Here is a 23,260-nt window from a genome sequence, read left to right as displayed (position 1 = left end):
CTCCACACCCTAGTAAACCCTGGCTTTACTCCATAATGGTGTAGTGAGAAAGCAGCCAGCCTGTGCAGTTAGAGAGATCACAGTGTCTCATGGATGCCCAGGTTTGAAATCTACACAGAATTTGAATGATTTAGCATCTTGGTACTGATGGTGCCAGGACGAGGTCAGTGAGAACATTAAATCTGACATTAGAATTAGGAGTAGGAGGAGGCTGGCTGCTGTTTGAACTTGTTGTGCCACTCAACAAGATCATAGCTGATCATACACCTCTTGCTCCATTTCTTGCACTTTCCTCTTTATTTTTTTGCTCTCTTAATATCCAAAAATCTTTGGGATTACATTCTAAATAAATTCAATGACTGAGTCCCCAAGCCGTGTTCACTAGAGAATTCCATAGTGTGTCAACACTTTGTGAGAGTAAGTGTTCGGCACGAGAAGGGCCGAGATGGCCTGTTTCTGTGCTGTAATTGTTATATAGTTATATTGCTGCTTGCTTTTATCCTATATAGCTTATCACATATTCTGAAACTGTACTCAATGCCTTACATTACTGGGCCAAGGTAAACATTTCTGCTATCCCCTCAAATTCAAACACTGTAGATCCATTCTGTCCTTATATTTGGCCAGCCATTGGTGCAGCAACTCTTGAGGTGATGAACATTGAAGATGCAGCCTACTTTGGGTTCAGTCCTCTCTCTGTGGAGTTTGCATGTTCTCCCTGTAACCAAGTTGGTGCTCCAGTTTCCTCCCACATCCCAAATACGTGCATGTTGATAGGTTAATTGACCATTACAAATCAACCCTGTGTGACAGGCAAATTGGGAAGCTGATGAGAGTAAGAGAGTAGGAGTTACAGAGGAACAATGGAGTGAATGGGTTGATGGAATTGATGAGAACTGGATAAACTTGATGGGACAGATGAATTTCCTGAATGGGTTCAATGACATATATGAAAGCTTGACTTTATTCTGTCAAGACTAAACAACCACCAGAAATAACTTCTACTTACTTATTATTGCTTGTGAAATATTATCATCTCATTAATGTTCTGACAATTTTAATCACACTGCAAACTTTTCATGTTCAGGGAATGTGCAACAAATGCTGACAACTCCCAGGTCCCAAAAATGAATATTGTTTCACCCTTGTATTTTCAGTGACCTTCCTGTGCTCAAAACTGTTGTCTACACATGGTATCATTGTTCGACAGCATGGAGATCGGCAACATCATAGACTGCCTGACTAGCCAACATCATGGAGTTCTAACAGGGGTATACTGATCTCATTCAGAGGAGTGTAACTGTTAAATACCTCATTGTATTAGGAATTGAGCTTCCCTTTAACTCCATAAAGGTTGGTGAATGTTGCTTTGCTCAGTTTTGACATGTGCTTGCCCAAGATGAGATTAATACTTGATTTGTTCAATATCTTGATTTGCCTCGGAGCAGAGATAGCACAACTTTTGAAGAGTATATTGTCAAAATGTAACAGCTGAATAAAATTGGGGTAATACTATGATGATGGTGAGAGGAACAAAGAATTGTATGCTAGAATCAGAATCAGGTTTAATATTGCTGGCCATATGGTGAAATGTTGTCCTCGGCAGCAGTACATTGCAATACATTATAATAAAAAAGCTATAAATTACAATAAGAAGTATATATTTTAAAAGTTAAATTAAATAATTAGTGCAAAAGGAGTGGGAAAAATAATGAGATAATGTCCATTCGGAAATCTGATGGCGAACAGGAAGAAGCTGTTCCTGAAACATTGAGTGCATGTCTTCAGGCTCTTATACCACCTCCTAGATTGTAGCAATGAGGGTGTGTCCCTGGTGATGAGGGTACTTAATGATCAATGCCACGGTGCTGAGGAGGCTAGTGTCTATGTTGGAGCTGGCTGGGTTTACAACTTTTTTTTAAGCTGTGCAATGGCCCCTCCATACCAGACAGGGATGCAACCAGTTAGAATACGTAATGGACACCCAACATAACTGACAAATCACCCAGTTTTATGCTCTATTTGCTAATGAACGCAGCTTTGTGATGCTGATTTTTTTTTATGCTGGAAATCAGTGAGTTATACCACAGAAAGAAATTGTAGCCTTTAAATGGCAGAAGTAGCAGTGCTATAATGAGATAGATTGCATTTATTAGTGGTGAGAACACAGTAGTAGAAGACACGAGGACAAGGGAACAGTGATAAACTGGATCTTTGTGCCAAGAACTTTAATTAACACTTGAGATCTGAAACTGCTGGAACCATATGTCACTGAGGGACTCGAGAAAGCCTCTTGTCTACACTGCATTCGCAAAAAACTTACTTGCGGAGGAGCCAGAGACTGAATGGAGAGCTGATCAGCTGAGAATTACTGTCATAATCTGATCTGTGTCATGGTAGGAATTTAAATCCTGACCCACATCTTATGTTCTTTTTACTTTTTTTAAATTTAACCAATAATTTCATAGACATTCCTTGTAAGTTTTAAAGTCACTGCTTCTCTGCACAGATTGTAGCTGTTTACATTTGTACCAAATGGAGTAGTTGTTGGTTTTTCCTGTTCTGTTGGGAAAGTGGGCCAGGGAATAGCAGATGGAATTTAACTCAGACAAATGAGAGCAATAAGCTAAACCAAGGGCAGGACCTTCACAGTAAATTGCAGGGCCTGAAAAGTGTGGAACTGAAAGACATAGTACATAATACTACAGGGAGAAGGTAGAGACACTGGCAGAAGGGTGGTGAAGAAAGCACTTGGCACACTGGCCTTCAGTTAGGGCACTGAATGCGGAAGTTGGGAAGTCATGTCACAGCTGTGCAAGCTATTGGTGAGACCACATTTGGAGTATTGTGTGCAGTTCTGATCGCCCATCTATAGGAATGATGTCATTAAGCTAGGAAGATTCACAAGGATGTGACTGAAGGACTTGAGTTGTGGAAGGCACGGTGTCATAGTGATTAGTGTACAACGCCAGCAATCGGGGTTCAATTCCTAGCGCTGTTTGTATATTCGCCCTCTGACCACGTGGGTTTCCTCCGGGTGCTCTGGTTTCCTCCCACACTCCAATGAAATATGGGTTTGTAGGTTAATTGGTCACATAGTGTAATTGGGCAGGGCAGAAAGCAGAAGTACCTCAAAATAAATATTATAAAGAGAGACTTTTTTAATTCTTGGAGCATAGTTGGCTGAGGGATGACTTTATAAAGGCATATAAAATTATTAGGGGTAGAGTTAAGGTGAATGGTCACAGTTTCTTTTCTGCCCCAGGCTAGGGGAGTCTGAAACTAGAGGGAATAGGTTTAAATCAGAGGGGAAAGATTTAAAAGGACTTAAAGTTTTTCATATACAGGCTGAGGATTATCTGAAACAAGCTACCAGAGGAAGCTTTAGAGGTGGATACAATTATGATGTTTAAAAGATGTTTGAACAGGTACATGGAAACAGGTACAGGTCTAGAGCAGGGGTTCTCAATCTTTTTTATGTCATGGAGCAATACCATTAAACAGAGGGCCCATGGAGCCCAGGTTGGGACCCCCTGCCTTAGAAGAATATGGGCTAAGCATAGGCAAATGAAACTAGCTCAGATAGATAACTTGGTTGACATGGCAAGTTGAACTGGAAGGCCTTTTTTCTGAGCCGTTCAATTCTATGACTTCCATGCTATTACATGTAGCATAAAACATATAGAATCAGGCCCTTTGGCCCATCTAGTCTGTTCTGGACCATTTAAATTGCTGAGTCCAGTTGACCTGCACCTGGACCTTAGCCCTCCTTACCCTTTCCTTCCATGTAACTATCTAAGCTTTTCTTAAACTTTGAAACCAAGCTTTCTTGCACCACTTATGCTGGCAGCTCGTAACAAACTCTCAAAGCCCTCTGAGTGAAGAAGTTTCTCCTCATATTCCCCTTAAATATTTCACCTTTCACCCTTAACCCATGACCTCTACTTGTAGTCCCACCCTAGTTGTTTGCATCTCAAAATTTACAATGTAAAGGACCCTGCAAGGTAGTGCTAAACTATTCCCGTGATGTAATTAGTTTTGCTACAATAAGTGTATGGGACATTGGAAAAAATGTTGAATTTCCCCATGGGGATGAATAAAGTATCTATCTATCTATCTATCTATCTACAAGGTCTTAACAAGTCCTTACAAATTATGCTTATAACTTTGGGTTAGAAGTTGCTGAATACATAATACATATTTATTTGTGTAGGAGCTAATCCTCAAGTAAATTTTATGTTTTGTCGTGTGACTAGTTTATTCTAATTTGTGCATTAATGAATTGTAATCTTACTGTTTTGATCTTTTCCTCTGTTTATTTCTGCAGTACATCAAGAGCGAGAAATGGTGTTGATTAATGCTTCTACTGGTACACCTCCAGTCTGCTAACATGGTCCACATCTGCCTTCCATCAATTTTTGTCTGCAGTTATACTTCTATATTTCTTCTTCAGCTAGTTTGTCGTGTTGAAAACACCATCCATTATTATAAAGTGGTTTTTAGTTGTGAAATTAAACTGGATCATATTTGAAAGTGTAATATCATCCTTGCCTTGCAGAATTCTAAGTTCATCTGCAGAAATTAAGCATAAAGCAAAAACAATAACAGGGAAGTATGGTTTAAAGAGAATTAATATATCCAAGGTTTGCCATGTACTGGATATAGTAGGGAAAGGTATTGCAGAAGGAACCACTGTGAGTGTTTTGTTACCCAGTCTGTACATTATGCTAAAGGGGCTTGAATTAGTAAATATTTTCTGAATAAGATCTTTATTGCTGGTATGGGCTCAAAGCATCATCAAATTATATCTCTTTTTATTGATTAGGATAAGAATGATGTTTAGTTTATATTAGGGAATCTGTTAAATATTAATTTAATGTTTCACGTTCTTTTCCAAGTTAAAGTTCATGATGGTTACAGTTTTGGGCACATTTTCTACTTTCACTGTCTGTAAGCTTACAATAATTTAATAATATTTTCCACATCCTTTCTTTAAGTCAAAGGGAAAAAAATTAGATTTGCATAATGTTTTTGGTTTAATCTACCCAATAATGCAGTGAATTCAATGAAGTAGCTATAAATTGCAAAGATTCATTGTATGTGAGTGTATACGTCAGCAATACTTGGTAAATTGGTTCATTATTGTCACGTACTGAGGTACATTGAAAAAGCTTGTTTTGCATGTTCTGCATACAAATTATTTTATCACATCAGTACATTGAGGTAGTAGAAAGGAAAACAATGACCAAATGCAGAATGCTGTTACAGATACAGAGACAGTGCAGTGCAGGCAGAGAATAAGGTACAACACCATGACAAGGTTGACAGTGAAGTCAATAGTATTATACTAGGGGACCATTCAGTTGTCTTATGTCAGCAGGATAGAAGCTGGTCCTGAATTTGGTGGTATGTGCTTTCAGGCTTTTGTAACTCTCTCTGATGAGAAGGGCAATATGAAAGAATGAGTGTGTGAGGACTTTGATAATATTGGCTGAATTACTGAGGCAGTGAGTAGTGTACCCAGAGTCCATGGAGGTTGGCTTCTGTAATGTGCTGAGTTATGTCCATGACTCTTTGCAGTTTCTTGTAGTCTTGGGCAGTGCATTTGCCATACCAGGTTTTAATGCTTCTGAATAGGATGCTTTCTATGGTACAAAATTAGAATTGGTGAGGGTCAAAGGGAATAGAAAATTTCTTTAGCATCCTGAGGCACTGGTGAGTTTTCTTGACTATATGGTTGAACCATGACAGTCTATTGGGGATGTTTACTCCTAGGAACTTGAAGCTCCAATATGCTCATTCACAGTACCATTGATGTAGACAGGAGTGTATGCAGTGCCCCGCTTCCTGAAGTCAACTCTTTGTTTTGCTGACATTGAGGGAAGGGTTGTCATATCACTAAGCTCTCTACCTCCTTCCTGTACTCCAAGTCATCGTTTTTTAAGATTTCACCCACTACAGTGAAAACTTGTAGATGGAGATGGAGCAGAATCTGGCCACTCGGTAGAGAGTGCTCAGTGAGTAGAGTTGAGAATGCAGCTTCATGGGGCACGAGTGTTGAGGGTAATTGTAACAGAGTTGTTACTGCCTATCCTGACTGATTGCAAACTATTGGTCAGGAAGTCAAGGATCCAGTTGCAAAGGGAGGTACTGAGTTGGAGACAGAGACCACATCACCTTGAATTTTGCCATAGCCTTGGAGAGGGATGGGAGTAGATGGTATGGAAAAGTATTTAATTGGGGGAGTCTGAATTATGATGCTGTTAGGGAGGAACCTGAGAGCATAAGTTGGGAGCAGAAGTATTTAGGGAAATGCATAATGGAAATGTGGAGGTTGTTTGGGGTTGCATGGGGTTCTCGATAAGTTTGTCCCATTGAAGCAGGGAGAGGATGGTCAGGTGAAGAAACATGGTTGACAAGAGATGTGAGACATCTCGTCAAGAGGAAGAAAGAAACTTAAGGTTCAGGAAACAAGGATCAGGCAGCTCTCAAGAGAGTTATGAGGTAGCCAGGAAGGAAATTATGAATGGACTTAGGAAGCTAGAAGAGGACGTGAGAAAGGCTTGGAGGGTAGGATTAAGGAAAATACCTGTTGCCAAACTCAGGTTGGAGGAGCAACACCTCATATACGGTCTGGGTAGTCTCCATCCTCTTGGTATGAACATTGAATTCTCCAACTTCCGGTAATTCCCTCCCTCCCCCTTTCCCCCATCCCACTTTCACTCTGTCTCCTCTTCTAGCTGCCTATCACTTCTCTCATGACTCTGCCTTCTTCTACTACCCATAGTGCTTTTCCCTTAGATTCCTTCTTCACCTCTCCTGCCTATACCCTGCCCCACCCCTTGATCTTTCCTCTGACTGGTTTTCCACCCTCCCCACACCTTCTTTATGGGGCCCCTGCCCCCTCCTTCTTCAGTCCTGACGAATGGTCTCGGCCCGAAATGTTGACTGCTCATTTCAACAGATGCTGCCCGACCTGCTGAGTTCATCCAGCTTGTTTGTACGTGTTGATTTGACCACAGCATCTGCAGTATACTTTGTGTTTGGAAAATATCTTGGTGTTTGGAGATGAAAAAAATAAGTTTAAAGCTATTTGATCAATACATTTAACATTAAAACAGAGAACTTACGTTTTGAAATGCTATGTATGGTGGCCTACAAAACCAAGTTTTTCACTGAATTTTGGTATACGTGACAATAATAAATCAATCCAAGTTAGCCTAATATTGCCTGGGAAATTGTGCTTTAGATTACTTGTCTCCATAAACCAAGAAGAGGTGCCATGTTTGGTAGATCTAACCAGTGCAGATAGAGGTAAAGAAATAGTAGTAAGCCTGGAGAAACAAGTCCTGGAATTAACTGTACCATACTCCTGAAATCCTGTACTTTAATAAATATTGCAACACTTTACAAAACAGCCTTTGGAAAAAACGTTAGTAAAGAAGTTGTGTCTTAACTGGTGTGCAAGAATAGATTTGAAAGAAGAGTTTGGAACCTTGAAAGTTGTGCTCACACTGTTGAATTGGCAAATAAATTATGAAATCAGTCTCCTGTCAGATTAAGTAATTGCTTGCACTGTAACCAACATAAACTTTGTTTTTAATCTTTCATTGTTGCCTTGTCTCCTTGCTCAGATAAAAAGGATACAGCTTCTGTTAATGGTAGAGGCGATATATTTAAAATTTCTGTGATAAAGAGTATACTAAAAATGTGCATGGTCAGTCTAAACATCAAAGTCTGAGAGGTGAAAGACAATTTGTTTTTATTCCACCTTCTGTCCTGATCATGTGTTGTACGCAAAAAAAGTTCTACTTCCAAGATGTTTAAGTTACACGTTTCTTCAACTTGTTTCAGTGACCATTCAACTTAGCTGTACTGTTACTGCCCAACCTGGAAGAAAATTCTTTTTTGTTAAATCCTGATTTTTGACTTTTTAAATGTGACCTCAAGCGTCCCATCTCCCAACAATTCATAATTTGATTTGCAGCTCACTTGCCATTTTCTCTATACTTTCTCTAGCTTTTTCATTTTTCTTTATTTGTTCAGACCCAATAACGCTGCATGTCTGAAGGACATACTTGAAGGACATAAGCTTTTACAGTGGTTTATAATCGGTGCCAGTTTTTTAAAAGGTTTATTTAAGTATAGGACATAAATGATAGTAAGATTTGTCTCCAGGTAGTTGTTTAGGTGTTTGGATGAGAATCAAAAACACTGCCAACACTGGAAATCTGAAATAAAAAACAATCAATGCTGGAACTATTCAGTGTGCTCGGCAGCATATATGGAAAGATCAAGTTAACAGTTCAAGTTGAAGACCCTTCACTGGAATTGAATTTGCATTTCTGAGTAAAGACCTCTCTACAGATGCTGCCAATCTGCTGAATGTTTCCAACATTTTCTGTTTCTGTCTCTGAACTCTAGTCCAGAAATCTAAAAGTTTCTACAATCTACATCTCTCCTGTCACTTATTTACAATTTAAAATTAATTACAATTAAACATGTTTACTCCTGATTGTTCATGGAACATTAAACTATTTCTGATTATGCAAAGGGTTAAAAATAGTATGTGCTCAATTTGGGGAAGGCCATATTTACTGAAGTGACTTGAAAAAGTGGATTGGAAACTACTACTTGAAGGTATACAATGAGAGGAAGAGAGGGATTCAGAGAGCTCCTGGTGTTCAGAGCAAAGTATATTTTTGTAGAATACTGATGGTAATTCAATTCTGGAAAGGCACTTCAGATAAGGCAAAAAGGGAGCTAATACCAGCAATCAATACTGTAGAAATCCAGGAGTATGTAGAAAGTGCAGGGGATGAAAGTAAAGCAGAAGCTAGAGCATATGATAAAGGATTGGAAAATGAAACTTAAGGACCCCAAAGATGTTTCATTAATAGAGCAATAATGAGATAACTGAATTGCATTAGGCCTAATGTTTAAAATTCAGCAAACACTATAAAATGCAAAATGTCCATTGCAGATTACATAAGTGAAATGTTTCAGGACAATGTTGTTTGCCATTTGCATTATGGACAATTTCAATGTAGTTTCAGTTAAGTTCCTTTTCCTTGTGTGCTGAGGTATCTCTGTAGAAACATAGAAAACCTACAGCACAATACAGGCCCTTCGGCCCACGAAGTTGTGCCGAACATGTCCCTACCTTAGAAATTACTAGGGTTACCTATAGCCCTCTATTTTTCTAAGCTCCATGTACCTATGCAGAAGTCTCTTAAAAGACCCTATTGTATCCGCCTTCACCACCGTCGCCAGCAGCCCATTCCACGCACTCATCACTCTCTGCCTAAAAAACCTATCCCTGACATCTCCTCTGTACCTACTCCCCAGCACCTTAAACCTGTGTCCTCTTGTGGCAGCCACTTCAGCCCTGGGAAAAAGCTTCTGACTAACCACACAATCAATGCATCTCTATCAGGTCACCTCTCATCCTTCGTTATACACCATTATCGGGTCACCTCTCATCCTTCATTATACAGCTCTATCAGGTCACCTCTCATCCTCCTGTACTTCTGTGCTGCTCCAAAACATCCTTTTGAAGCTCTTTTTATTTGAAATAAAGAGGTGGTACACAGCTTTTCATACATTAATTTACATGTCTGCAGAAGAGACATCTAATGTCTGGAGTTACTACAATCCATGGGCTGAGTAGGATCCTGGCATTATGTACTACCCAACTGGCAGCCACTCAAGACAAGTATGGATTTACTATCGCTGTAACAATCTGCTTTTACTGCCATCCTTAACAAATCCAACGAGCTTATATTTAGGCTGCATTCATATGCTGAAAAAGCTTCCCACTAACAATGACAGCTGTTTGGGTATTGAACTACACCAATACTGTGAAAGTCCAATACTAGTCCACTATCCTGGCCTTGTCAGTCCTGCAGCAAAACAACCAGAAATTGTTCAGTAAGCATTCTTGGAGACCATGAGGTCTTCATGTACTGATGTCTACATGCATACCATTTGTTGCCTTTGTTGGACAAACAAGTAAAGTAGTAAGTGAGCAGACAGTTGGATATAATGTGGCCAAGGGGGCTAATGGATCATTTCTGTGCTTGTTCACCTGCTGCTGCTGTTGAGGAGCATCAGTGCTAAAACCTGCCCTGTGGGACAGTGCTCTATTAATCTGATGTGGTTATGTGGGGCTGTTACTTCGCAATAGCTGCCCCGATTTTTAGCTTTGGAGCCTAGCCTGAATTTACTATGCCTTCAAGAACTGAGTGACTGGATGGACAATTTCAGGAAGGAGCACAGGGCGATCTGCAGCCCAGCCTATGTACGGATGGTGGCAGCTCCTTTGGGTATCAGTTGTTTCATGGGGTAGCCAATCCTGCTGTGATATTTCTCATAAGTTCTCCAGTTGTGGGATTGGTTGCATTGGACCAGTAATCCAGCTCTCTGGATACTTGACTGCAATTGCACCAAGCCTCAGAACGCAGGAGAATAAGGGGAGATATAGAGGTATTCAGAAGTATGAGGGGTATACAGTAGATATGGTAAATACATGCAAGTATTTTTTCCCTGAGGTCATGTGAAATTTGAACAAGTGGTCATAGATTAAGGGTGCAAGTTGAAATATTTAAAGGCAACCTGAGGGGTAACTTCTTTACTCTGAGGGTGATGCAAATGTGGAACGTGCTGCAAGTGGAAGTGCTGGATGCAGGTTTAATTGCAACATTTAGAAGAAGCTTGGATAGGTACATGGATGAGAGATATGGAGAGCTCTGGTCTGGTTGTGGGTAGATGGGACTAGTTGGCACAGACTGGATGAAGTGCAGGGCCTGTTTCTGTGCTGTAGAATTCTATATCTCAGTGTAAGTGGACCAGCATCTTGCCGTTGTCCACATCTTTTGTCACTTTATCTTCTCCATAATGATTATCCACAATTTTTCATGTTTGCTTATTTCCATCTGATGAATAGTTGATCGCAAGATTACATCCAGAATTACCAGCCCTAGCTTTCAACATGCCCACTATTCTCCTTGTTCACTAGTACACTATATTTCTCATTATCCAGTCTTCTTATATATTGCCTGCTGAGTATTACCAACATTTTTTTTGTTTTTTGCTATCCCTTGTCCATCTCTGTCTATTGGGGTAGAAATAACCCCAACTGCCCATGTTCTTTATTTACTTGGACCTGATATATACTTTTCTTTATTTGTACTAAGTGACTTTAACTTTAGTCTGCTTTTCAACCTGCATCATACGACCTGTTACACAATTCCTGAGAAACTTCCCTTTTCCAGGTGTGCCTGTACTCCTGTCCCAGTCGCTGTTTCTCTAACCTATCTGTCTATTTCCCTGACAGTTGTGACTCTTGCTTTGTTATTTTACTGTTATATTTTCCTCCAATTTTGTCTCTCCTTGCACTGATATTTTTACTTTGTGGTTTCCTTTCTTTTTTCTCTCAGATGCTGACTGACCTGCAGCTTTATTTTTGAGGATGTTTTTATGTTTGTTTCATTTTCTGATATGACCTTTGCTAACAATTTGTGTTGCTGCTGTTTTACTGCAGCTCGCTGTGCTGACTTGCAGATGCAGTACGCTGAGGCAGTGAAGACCACAGCAGGACAAAAGGAGCTCATCGTAAAGCTGGAGCAAGATCTCAGCACCATCCAGGCAATATCTTCCCTTCAACGCCCTGACGCAGAGGTACAATCTCTGTTTCATTTCAGCAGAATCTTCACATATTGGTATTCAACAAAGAGAGCCTTCGGTTTTCCAGCTGACAATGACTCCAAACAATTGTTCATTTACCAAAGCTGTTTCCATGTTAGTCCTTCAGTAACTATAGTTGTTTGGGGGTGATGTACATGGTGAAGCTGTAGTGGGTATGTGATGGTCCCAGGACTTAGAGTAGTAAGTGGGTGATGGTCTAGGATTTCAGTGTGGTGACTGGGTGGTGGTTCAGGAACTCAGTACAATGTGCAGGTGTTAGTCCAAGATCTCAGTGTGCTGGGTGAGTGATGGTCCAGGGTCTCAGTGTGGTGAGTGATGGTCCAGGGTCTCAGTGTGGTGAGTGAGTGATGGTCCAGGGGCTCAGTGTGGTGAGTGATGGTCCAGGTGCTCAGTGTGGTGGGTGAGTGATGGTCCAGGGACTCAGTGTGGTGGGTGAGTGATGGTCCAGGGGCTCAGTGTGGTGAGTGAGTGATGGTCCAGGGGCTCAGTGTGGTGGGTGAGTGATGGTCCAGGGACTCAATGTGGTGGGTGAGTGATGGTCCAGGGTCTCAGTGTGGTGAGTGAGTGATGGTCCAGGGGCTCAGTGTGGTGAGTGATGGTCCAGGTGCTCAGTGTTGTGGGTGAGTGATGGTCCAGGGGCTCAGTGTTGTGGGTGAGTGATGGTCCAGGTGCTCAGTGTGATGGGTGAGTGATGGTCCAGGGACTCAGTGTGGTGGGTGAGTGATGGTCCAGGGGCTCAGTGTTGTGGGTGAGTGATGGTCCAGGGGCTCAGTGTTGTGGGTGAGTGATGGTCCAGAGGCTTAGTGTTGTGGGTGTGTGATGGTCCAGGGGCTCAGTGTGGTGGGTGATGGTCCAGGGGCTCAGTGTGGTGAGTGAGTGATGGTCCAGGGGCTCAGTGTTGTGGGTGAGTGATGGTCCAGGGACTCAGTGTGGTGGGTGAGTGATGGTCCAGGGGCTCAGTGTGGTGGGTGATGGTCCAGGGGCTCAGTGTGGTGGGTGAGTGATGGTCCAGGGGCTCAGTGTGGTGGGTGAGTGATGGTCCAGGGGCTCAGTGTGGTGGGTGAGTGATGGTCCAGGGGCTCAGTGTGGTGGGTGAGTGTTGGTCCAGGGGCTCAGTGTGGTGGGTGAGTGATGGTCCAGGGGCTCAGTGTGGAGGGTGAGTGATGGTCCAGGGACTCAGTGTGGTGGGTGAGTGATGGTCCAGGGGCTCAGTGTGGTGGGTGAGTGATGGTCCAGGGGCTCAGTGTGATGAGTGATGGTCCAGGGACTCAGTGTGGTGGGTGAGTGATGGTCCAGGGACTCAGTGTGGTGGGTGAGTGATGGTCCAGGGGCTCAGTGTGGTGAGTGAGTGATGGTCCAGGGGCTCAGTGTGATGAGTGATGGTCCAGGGACTCAGTGTGGTGGGTGAGTGATGATCCAGGTGCTCAGTGTGGTGGGTGATGGTCCAGGGGCTCAGTGTGGTGAGTGAGTGATGGTCCAGGGGCTCAGTGTGATGAGTGATGGTCCAGGGACTCAGTGTGGTGGGTGAGTGATGGTCCAGGTGCTCAGTGTGATGAGTGATGGTCCAGGGACTCAGTGTGGAGGGTGAGTGATGGTCCAGGGGCTCAGTGTGGTGGGTGAGTGATGGTCCAGGGGCTCAGTGTGGTGAGTGATGGTCCAGGAGCTCAGTGTGGAGGGTGAGTGATGGTCCAGGGGTTCAGTGTGGTGGGTGATGGTCCAGGGGCTCAGTGTGGTGGGTGAGTGATGGTCCAGGGACTCAGTGTGGTGGGTGAGTGATGGTCCAGGAACTCAGTGTGGTGGGTGAGTGATGGTCCAGGGACTCAGTGTGCTGGGTGAGTGATGGTCCAGGGGCTCAGTGTGGTGGGTGAGTGATGGTCCAGGGACTCAGTGTGGTGGGTGAGTGATGGTCCAGGGGCTCAGTGTTGTGGGTGAGTGATGGTCCAGGTGCTCAGTGTGGTGGGTGAGTGATGGTCCAGGGACTCAGTGTGGTGGGTGAGTGATGGTCCAGGGACTCAGTGTGGTGGGTGAGTGATGGTCCAGGGGCTCAGTGTTGTGGGTGAGTGATGGTCCAGGGGCTCAGTGTTGTGGGTGAGTGATGGTCCAGAGGCTTAGTGTTGTGGGTGTGTGATGGTCCAGGGGCTCAGTGTGGTGGGTGATGGTCCAGGGGCTCAGTGTGGTGAGTGAGTGATGGTCCAGGGGCTCAGTGTTGTGGGTGAGTGATGGTCCAGGGACTCAGTGTGGTGGGTGAGTGATGGTCCAGGGGCTCAGTGTGGTGGGTGAGTGATGGTCCAGGGGCTCAGTGTGGTGGGTGAGTGATGGTCCAGGGGCTCAGTGTGGTGGGTGAGTGATGGTCCAGGGGCTCAGTGTGGTGGGTGAGTGATGGTCCAGGGGCTCAGTGTGGTGGGTGAGTGATGGTCCAGGGGCTCAGTGTGGTGGGTGAGTGTTGGTCCAGGGGCTCAGTGTGGTGGGTGAGTGATGGTCCAGGGACTCAGTGTGGTGGGTGAGTGATGGTCCACGGGCTCAGTGTGGTGGGTGAGTGATGGTCCAGGGGCTCAGTGTGATGAGTGATGGTCCAGGGACTCAGTGTGGTGGGTGAGTGATGGTCCAGGGACTCAGTGTGGTGGGTGAGTGATGGTCCAGGGGCTCAGTGTGGTGAGTGAGTGATGGTCCAGGGGCTTAGTGTGATGAGTGATGGTCCAGGGACTCAGTGTGGTGGGTGAGTGATGGTCCAGGTGCTCAGTGTGGAGGGTGAGTGATGGTCCAGGGGCTCAGTGTGGTGGGTGATGGTCCAGGGGCTCAGTGTGGAGGGTGAGTGATGGTCCAGGGGCTCAGTGTGGTGGGTGAGTGATGGTCCAGGGGCTCAGTGTGGTGAGTGATGGTCCAGGGGCTCAGTGTGCTGGGTGAGTGATGGTCCAGGGGCTCAGTGTGGTGGGTGAGTGATGGTCCAGGGACTCAGTGTGGTGGGTGAGTGATGGTCCAGGGGCTCAGTGTGGTGAGTGATGGTCCAGGTGCTCAGTGTTGTGGGTGAGTGATGGTCCAGGGGCTCAGTGTTGTGGGTGAGTGATGGTCCAGGTGCTCAGTGTGATGGGTGAGTGATGGTCCAGGGACTCAGTGTGGTGGGTGAGTGATGGTCCAGGGGCTCAGTGTTGTGGGTGAGTGATGGTCCAGGGGCTCAGTGTTGTGGGTGAGTGATGGTCCAGAGGCTTAGTGTTGTGGGTGTGTGATGGTCCAGGGGCTCAGTGTGGTGGGTGATGGTCCAGGGGCTCAGTGTGGTGAGTGAGTGATGGTCCAGGGGCTCAGTGTTGTGGGTGAGTGATGGTCCAGGGACTCAGTGTGGTGGGTGAGTGATGGTCCAGGGGCTCAGTGTGGTGGGTGATGGTCCAGGGGCTCAGTGTGGTGGGTGAGTGATGGTCCAGGGGCTCAGTGTGGTGGGTGAGTGATGGTCCAGGGGCTCAGTGTGGTGGGTGAGTGATGGTCCAGGGGCTCAGTGTGGTGGGTGAGTGTTGGTCCAGGGGCTCAGTGTGGTGGGTGAGTGATGGTCCAGGGGCTCAGTGTGGAGGGTGAGTGATGGTCCAGGGACTCAGTGTGGTGGGTGAGTGATGGTCCAGGGGCTCAGTGTGGTGGGTGAGTGATGGTCCAGGGGCTCAGTGTGATGAGTGATGGTCCAGGGACTCAGTGTGGTGGGTGAGTGATGGTCCAGGGACTCAGTGTGGTGGGTGAGTGATGGTCCAGGGGCTCAGTGTGGTGAGTGAGTGATGGTCCAGGGGCTCAGTGTGATGAGTGATGGTCCAGGGACTCAGTGTGGTGGGTGAGTGATGGTCCAGGTGCTCAGTGTGGTGGGTGATGGTCCAGGGGCTCAGTGTGGTGAGTGAGTGATGGTCCAGGGGCTCAGTGTGATGAGTGATGGTCCAGGGACTCAGTGTGGTGGGTGAGTGATGGTCCAGGTGCTCAGTGTGATGAGTGATGGTCCAGGGACTCAGTGTGGAGGGTGAGTGATGGTCCAGGGGCTCAGTGTGGTGGGTGAGTGATGGTCCAGGGGCTCAGTGTGGTGAGTGATGGTCCAGGAGCTCAGTGTGGAGGGTGAGTGATGGTCCAGGGGTTCAGTGTGGTGGGTGATGGTCCAGGGGCTCAGTGTGGTGGGTGAGTGATGGTCCAGGGACTCAGTGTGGTGGGTGAGTGATGGTCCAGGAACTCAGTGTGCTGGGTGAGTGATGGTCCAGGGACTCAGTGTGCTGGGTGAGTGATGGTCCAGGGGCTCAGTGTGGTGGGTGAGTGATGGTCCAGGGACTCAGTGTGGTGGGTGAGTGATGGTCCAGGGGCTCAGTGTTGTGGGTGAGTGATGGTCCAGGTGCTCAGTGTGGTGGGTGAGTGATGGTCCAGGGACTCAGTGTGGTGGGTGAGTGATGGTCCAGGGACTCAGTGTGGTGGGTGAGTGATGGTCCAGGGGCTCAGTGTTGTGGGTGAGTGATGGTCCAGGGGCTCAGTGTTGTGGGTGAGTGATGGTCCAGAGGCTTAGTGTTGTGGGTGTGTGATGGTCCAGGGGCTCAGTGTGGTGGGTGATGGTCCAGGGGCTCAGTGTGGTGAGTGAGTGATGGTCCAGGGGCTCAGTGTTGTGGGTGAGTGATGGTCCAGGGACTCAGTGTGGTGGGTGAGTGATGGTCCAGGGGCTCAGTGTGGTGGGTGAGTGATGGTCCAGGGGCTCAGTGTGGTGGGTGAGTGATGGTCCAGGGGCTCAGTGTGGTGGGTGAGTGATGGTCCAGGGGCTCAGTGTGGTGGGTGAGTGATGGTCCAGGGGCTCAGTGTGGTGGGTGAGTGTTGGTCCAGGGGCTCAGTGTGGTGGGTGAGTGATGGTCCAGGGACTCAGTGTGGTGGGTGAGTGATGGTCCACGGGCTCAGTGTGGTGGGTGAGTGATGGTCCAGGGGCTCAGTGTGATGAGTGATGGTCCAGGGACTCAGTGTGGTGGGTGAGTGATGGTCCAGGGACTCAGTGTGGTGGGTGAGTGATGGTCCAGGGGCTCAGTGTGGTGAGTGAGTGATGGTCCAGGGGCTTAGTGTGATGAGTGATGGTCCAGGGACTCAGTGTGGTGGGTGAGTGATGGTCCAGGTGCTCAGTGTGGAGGGTGAGTGATGGTCCAGGGGCTCAGTGTGGTGGGTGATGGTCCAGGGGCTCAGTGTGGAGGGTGAGTGATGGTCCAGGGGCTCAGTGTGGTGGGTGAGTGATGGTCCAGGGGCTCAGTGTGGTGAGTGATGGTCCAGGGGCTCAGTGTGCTGGGTGAGTGATGGTCCAGGGGCTCAGTGTGGTGGGTGAGTGATGGTCCAGGGACTCAGTGTGGTGGGTGAGTGATGGTCCAGGGGCTCAGTGTGGTGATTGATGGTCCAGGTGCTCAGTGTGGTGGGTGAGTGATGGTCCAGGGGCTCAGTGTGGTTCGTGAGTGATGGTCCAGGGGCTCAGTGTGGTCAGTGAGTGATGGTCCAGGGGCTCAGTGTGGTGAGTGAGTGATGGTCCAGGGACTCAGTGTGGTCAGTGAGTGATGGTCCAGGGGCTCAGTGTGGTGGGTGAGTGATGGTCCAGGGGCTCAGTGTGGAGGGTGAATGATGGTCCAGGGGCTCAGTGTGGTGAGTGAGTGATGGTCCAGGGGCTCAGTGTGGTGGGTGAGTGATGGTCCAGGGGCTCAGTGTGGTGGGTGAGTGATGGTCCAGGGGCTCAGTGTGGTGGGTGAGTGATGGTCCAGGGACTCAGTGTGGTGAGTGAGTAATGGTCCAGGGACTCAGTGTGGTGGGTGAGTGATGGTCCAGGGACTCAGTGTGGTGGGTCAGTGATGGTCCAGAGGCTCAGTGTGCTGGGTGAGTGATGGTCCAGGGACTCAGTGTGGTGTGTGATGGTCCAGGGACTCAGTGTTGTGGGTGAGTGATGGTCCAGGGGCTCAGTGTGGTGGGTGAGTGATGGTCCAAGGGCTCAGTGTGGTGGGTGGGTGATGGTCCAGGGACTCAGTGTGGTTGGTGAGTGATGGTCCAGGGACTCAGTGTGGTGGGTGGGTGATGGTCCAGGGACTCAGTGTGGTGTGTGATGGTCCAGGGACTCAGTGTTGTGGGTGAGTGATGGTCCAGGGGCTCAGTGTGGTGGGTGAGTGATGGTCCAGGGGCTCAGTGTGGTGGGTGGGTGATGGTCCAGGGGCTCAGTGTGGTGGGTGAGTGATGGTCCAGGGGCTCAGTGTGGTGAGTGATGGTCTAGGGGCTCAGTGTGGTGGGTGGGTGATGGTCCAAGGGCTCAGTGTGGTGGGTGAGTGATGGTCCAGGGGCTCAGTGTGGTGGGTGAGTGATGGTCCAGGGACTCAGTGTGGTGGGTGAGTGATGGTCCAGGGGCTCAGTGTGGTGAGTGATGGTCCAGGTGCTCAGTGTGGTGGGTGAGTGATGGTCCAGGGGCTCACTGTGGTTCGTGAGTGATGGTCCAGGGACTCAGTGTGGTGAGTGAGTGATGGTCCAGGGGCTCAGTGTTGTGGGTGAGTGATGGTCCAGGGACTCAGTGTGGTGGGTGAGTGATGGTCCAGGGACTCAGTGTGGTGGGTGGGTGATGGTCCAGGGACTCAGTGTGGTGTGTGATGGTCCAGGGACTCAGTGTGGTGGGTGAATGATGGTCCAGGGGCTCAGTGTGGTGGGTGAGTGATGGTCCAGGGGCTCAGTGTGGTGGGTGAGTGATGGTCCAGGGTCTCAGTGTGGTGGGTGAATGATGGTCCAGGGGCTCAGTGTGGTGGGTGAGTGATGGTCCAGGGGCTCAGTGTGGTGGGTGAGTGATGGTCCAGGGGCTCAGTGTGGTGGGTGAGTGATGGTCCAGGGGCTCAGTGTGGTGGGTGAGTGATGGTCCAGGGGCGCAGTGTGGTGGGTGAGTGTTGGTCCAGGGGCTCAGTGTGGTGGGTGAGTGTTGGTCCAGGGGCTCAGTGTGGTGGGTGAGTGATGGTCCAGGGGCTCAGTGTGGTGGGTGAGTGATGGTCCAGGGGCTCAGTGTGGTGGGTGAGTGATGGTCCAGGGACTCAGTGTGGTGGGTGAGTGATGGTCCAGGGGCTCAGTGTGGTGGGTGAGTGATGGTCCAGGGGCTCAGTGTGATGAGTGATGGTCCAGGGACTCAGTGTGGTGGGTGAGTGATGGTCCAGGGGCTCAGTGTGGTGAGTGAGTGATGGTCCAGGGGCTCAGTGTGATGAGTGATGGTCCAGGGACTCAGTGTGGTGGGTGAGTGATGGTCCAGGTGCTCAGTGTTGTGGGTGAGTGATGGTCCAGGGACTCAGTGTGGTGGGTGAGTGATGGTCCAGGGGCTCAGTGTGGTGGGTGAGTGATGGTCCAGGGGCTCAGTGTGGTGGGTGAGTGATGGTCCAGGGGCTCAGTGTGGTGGGTGATGGTCCAGGGGCTCAGTGTGGTGGGTGAGTGATGGTCCAGGGGCTCAGTGTGGTGGGTGATGGTCCAGGGACTCAGTGTGGTGGGTGAGTGATGGTCCAGGTGCTCAGTGTTGAGGGTGAGTGATGGTCCAGGGGCTCAGTGTGGTGGGTGATGGTCCAGGGGCTCAGTGTGGAGGGTGAGTGATGGTCCAGGGGCTCAGTGTGGTGGGTGAGTGATGGTCCAGGGGCTCAGTGTGGTGAGTGATGGTCCAGGGGCTCAGTGTGCTGGGTGAGTGATGGTCCAGGGGCTCAGTGTGGTGGGTGAGTGATGGTCCAGGGACTCAGTGTGGTGAGTGAGTGATGGTCCAGGGACTCAGTGTGGTGGGTGAGTGATGGTCCAGGGACTCAGTGTGGTGGGTGAGTGATGGTCCAGGGGCTCAGTGTGGTGGGTGAGTGATGGTCCAGGGACTCAGTGTGGTGTGTGATGGTCCAGGGACTCAGTGTGGTGGGTGAATGATGGTCCAGGGGCTCAGTGTGGTGGGTGAGTGATGGTCCAGGGGCTCAGTGTGGTGGGTGAGTGATGGTCCAGGGTCTCAGTGTGGTGGGTGAATGATGGTCCAGGGGCTCAGTGTGGTGGGTGAGTGATGGTCCAGGGGCTCAGTGTGGTGGGTGAGTGATGGTCCAGGGGCTCAGTGTGGTGGGTGAGTGATGGTCCAGGGGCTCAGTGTGGTGGGTGAGTGATGGTCCAGGGGCTCAGTGTGGTGGGTGAGTGTTGGTCCAGGGGCTCAGTGTGGTGGGTGAGTGTTGGTCCAGGGGCTCAGTGTGGTGGGTGAGTGATGGTCCAGGGGCTCAGTGTGGTGGGTGAGTGATGGTCCAGGGGCTCAGTGTGGTGGGTGAGTGATGGTCCAGGGACTCAGTGTGGTGGGTGAGTGATGGTCCAGGGGCTCAGTGTGGTGGGTGAGTGATGGTCCAGGGGCTCAGTGTGATGAGTGATGGTCCAGGGACTCAGTGTGGTGGGTGAGTGATGGTCCAGGGGCTCAGTGTGGTGAGTGAGTGATGGTCCAGGGGCTCAGTGTGATGAGTGATGGTCCAGGGACTCAGTGTGGTGGGTGAGTGATGGTCCAGGTGCTCAGTGTTGTGGGTGAGTGATGGTCCAGGGACTCAGTGTGGTGGGTGAGTGATGGTCCAGGGGCTCAGTGTGGTGGGTGAGTGATGGTCCAGGGGCTCAGTGTGGTGGGTGAGTGATGGTCCAGGGGCTCAGTGTGGTGGGTGATGGTCCAGGGGCTCAGTGTGGTGGGTGAGTGATGGTCCAGGGGCTCAGTGTGGTGGGTGATGGTCCAGGGACTCAGTGTGGTGGGTGAGTGATGGTCCAGGTGCTCAGTGTTGAGGGTGAGTGATGGTCCAGGGGCTCAGTGTGGTGGGTGATGGTCCAGGGGCTCAGTGTGGAGGGTGAGTGATGGTCCAGGGGCTCAGTGTGGTGGGTGAGTGATGGTCCAGGGGCTCAGTGTGGTGAGTGATGGTCCAGGGGCTCAGTGTGCTGGGTGAGTGATGGTCCAGGGGCTCAGTGTGGTGGGTGAGTGATGGTCCAGGGACTCAGTGTGGTGAGTGAGTGATGGTCCAGGGACTCAGTGTGGTGGGTGAGTGATGGTCCAGGGACTCAGTGTGGTGGGTGAGTGATGGTCCAGGGGCTCAGTGTGGTGGGTGAGTGATGGTCCAGGGACTCAGTGTGGTGTGTGATGGTCCAGGGACTCAGTGTTGTGGGTGAGTGATGGTCCAGGGGCTCAGGGTGGTGGGTGAGTGATGGTCCAAGGGCTCAGTGTGGTGGGTGGGTGATGGTCCAGGGACTCAGTGTGGTTGGTGAGTGATGGTCCAGGGACTCAGTGTGGTGTGTGATGGTCCAGGGACTCAGTGTTGTGGGTGAGTGATGGTCCAGGGGCTCAGTGTGGTGGGTGAGTGATGGTCCAGGGGCTCAGTGTGGTGAGTGGGTGATGGTCCAGGGGCTCAGTGTGGTGGGTGAGTGATGGTCCAGGGGCTCAGTGTGGTGAGTGATGGTCCAGGGGCTCAGTGTGGCGGGTGAGTGATGGTCCAGGGACTCAGTGTGGTGAGTGAGTGATGGTCCAGGGTCTCAGTGTGGTGAGTGAGTGATGGTCCAGTGGCTCAGTGTGGTGAGTGATGGTCCAGGGGCTCAGTGTGGTGAGTGATGGTCCAGGGGCTCAGTGTTGTGGGTGAGTGATGGTCCAAGGGCTCAGTGTGGTGGGTGAGTGATGGTCCAGGGGCTCAGTGTGGTGGGTGAGTGATGGTCCAGGGGCTCAGTGTGGTGGGTGAGTGATGGTCCAGGGACTCAGTGTGGTGGGTGAGTGATGGTCCAGGGGCTCAGTGTGGTGAGTGATGGTCCAGGTGCTCAGTGTTGTGGGTGAGTGATGGTCCAGGGGCTCAGTGTGGTTCGTGAGTGATGGTCCAGGGACTCAGTGTGGTGGGTGAGTGATGGTCCAAGGGCTCAGTGTGGTGGGTGAGTGATGGTCCAGGGACTCAGTGTGGTGGGTGAATGATGGTCCAGGGGCTCAGTGTGGTGGGTGAGTGATGGTCCAGGGGCTCAGTGTGGTGGGTGAGTGATGGTCCAGGGGCTCAGTGTGGTGGGTGAGTGATGGTCCAGGGGCTCAGTGTGGTGGGTGAGTGATGGTCCAGGGGCTCAGTGTGGTGGGTGAGTGTTGGTCCAGGGGCTCAGTGTGGTGGGTGAGTGATGGTCCAGGGGCTCAGTGTGGTGGGTGAGTGATGGTCCAGGGACTCAGTGTGGTGGGTGAGTGATGGTCCAGGGGCTCAGTGTGGTGGGTGAGTGATGGTCCAGGGGCTCAGTGTGATGAGTGATGGTCCAGGGACTCAGTGTGGTGGGTGAGTGATGGTCCAGGGACTCAGTGTGGTGGGTGAGTGATGGTCCAGGGGCTCAGTGTGGTGAGTGAGTGATGGTCCAGGGGCTCAGTGTGATGAGTGATGGTCCAGGGGCTCAGTGTGGTGGGTGAGTGATGGTCCAGGGGCTCAGTGTGGTGAGTGATGGTCCAGGAGATCAGTGTGGAGGGTGATTGATGGTCCAGGGGCTCAGTGTGGTGGGTGATGGTCCAGGGGCTCAGTGTGGTGGGTGAGTGATGGTCCAGGGACTCAGTGTGGTGGGTGAGTGATGGTCCAGGAACTCAGTGTGGTGGGTGAGTGATGGTCCAGGGACTCAGTGTGCTGGGTGAGTGATGGTCCAGGGGCTCAGTGTGGTGGGTGAGTGATGGTCCAGGGACTCAGTGTGGTGGGTGAGTGATGGTCCAGGGGTTCAGTGTTGTGGGTGAATGATGGTCCAGGTGCTCAGTGTGGTGGGTGAGTGATGGTCCAGCGACTCAGTGTGGTGGGTGAGTGATGGTCCAGGGGCTCAGTGTGGTGAGTGAGTGATGGTCCAGGGGCTCAGTGTGGTGGGTGAGTGATGGTCCAGGGGCTCAGTGTTGTGGGTGAGTGATGGACCAGAGGCTTAGTGTTGTGGGTGTGTGATGGTCCAGGGGCTCAGTGTGGTGAGTGAGTGATGGTCCAGGGGCTCAGTGTGGTGAGTGAGTGATGGTCCAGGGGCTCAGTGTTGTGGGTGAGTGATGGTCCAGGGGCTCAGTGTGGTGAGTGAGTGATGGTCCAGGGACTCAGTGTGATTGGTGAGTGATGGTCCAGGGACTCAGTGTGGTGGGTGAGTGATGGTCATGGGACTCAGTGTGGTGGGTGAGTGATGGTCCAGGTGCTCAGTGTGGTGGGTGAGTGATGGTCCAGGGGCTCAGTGTGGTGAGTGAGTGATGGTCCAGGGGCTCAGTGTGGTGAGTGAGTGATGGTCCAGGGGCTCAGTGTGGTGGGTGAGTGATGGTCCAGGGTCTCAGTGTGGTGAGTGATGGTCCAGGGGCTCAGTGTGGTGGGTGAGTGATGGTCCAGGGACTCAGTGTAGTGAATGAGTGATGGTCCAGGGACTCAGTGTGGTGAATGAGTGATGGTCCAGGGACTCAGTGTGGTGGGTGAGTGATGGTCCAGGGACTCAGTGTGGTGGGTGAGTGATGGTCCAGGGGCTCAGTGTGGTGGGTGAGTGATGGTCCAGGGACTCAGTGTGGTGTGTGATGGTCCAGGGGCTCAGTGTGGTGGGTGAGTGATGGTCCAAGTGCTCAGTGTGTTGGGTGAGT

At 49.7% G+C, this 23,260-nt stretch overlaps 1 protein-coding gene across 1 annotated transcript in view; it reads left to right on the top strand.

Annotated features, from left to right (window-relative positions):
* The window catches only part of LOC140731911 (protein CASP-like), a 725,429-nt gene that overhangs the window by 602,556 nt on the left and 99,613 nt on the right, over window positions 1–23,260 (top strand). The window contains exon 15 of the mRNA XM_073053890.1: window positions 11,543–11,679. Within this exon, the coding sequence (XP_072909991.1) occupies window positions 11,543–11,679 (137 nt within the window). The remainder of the gene's footprint in view (window positions 1–11,542; window positions 11,680–23,260) is intronic.

Source organism: Hemitrygon akajei, chromosome 8 (assembly GCF_048418815.1).
Source record: "Hemitrygon akajei chromosome 8, sHemAka1.3, whole genome shotgun sequence".
Classification (NCBI taxonomy): Eukaryota; Metazoa; Chordata; class Chondrichthyes; order Myliobatiformes; family Dasyatidae; genus Hemitrygon; species Hemitrygon akajei.
The sequence above is the reverse complement of the archived record's forward strand: the minus strand, read 5'-3'. Positions and strand labels throughout refer to the sequence as shown.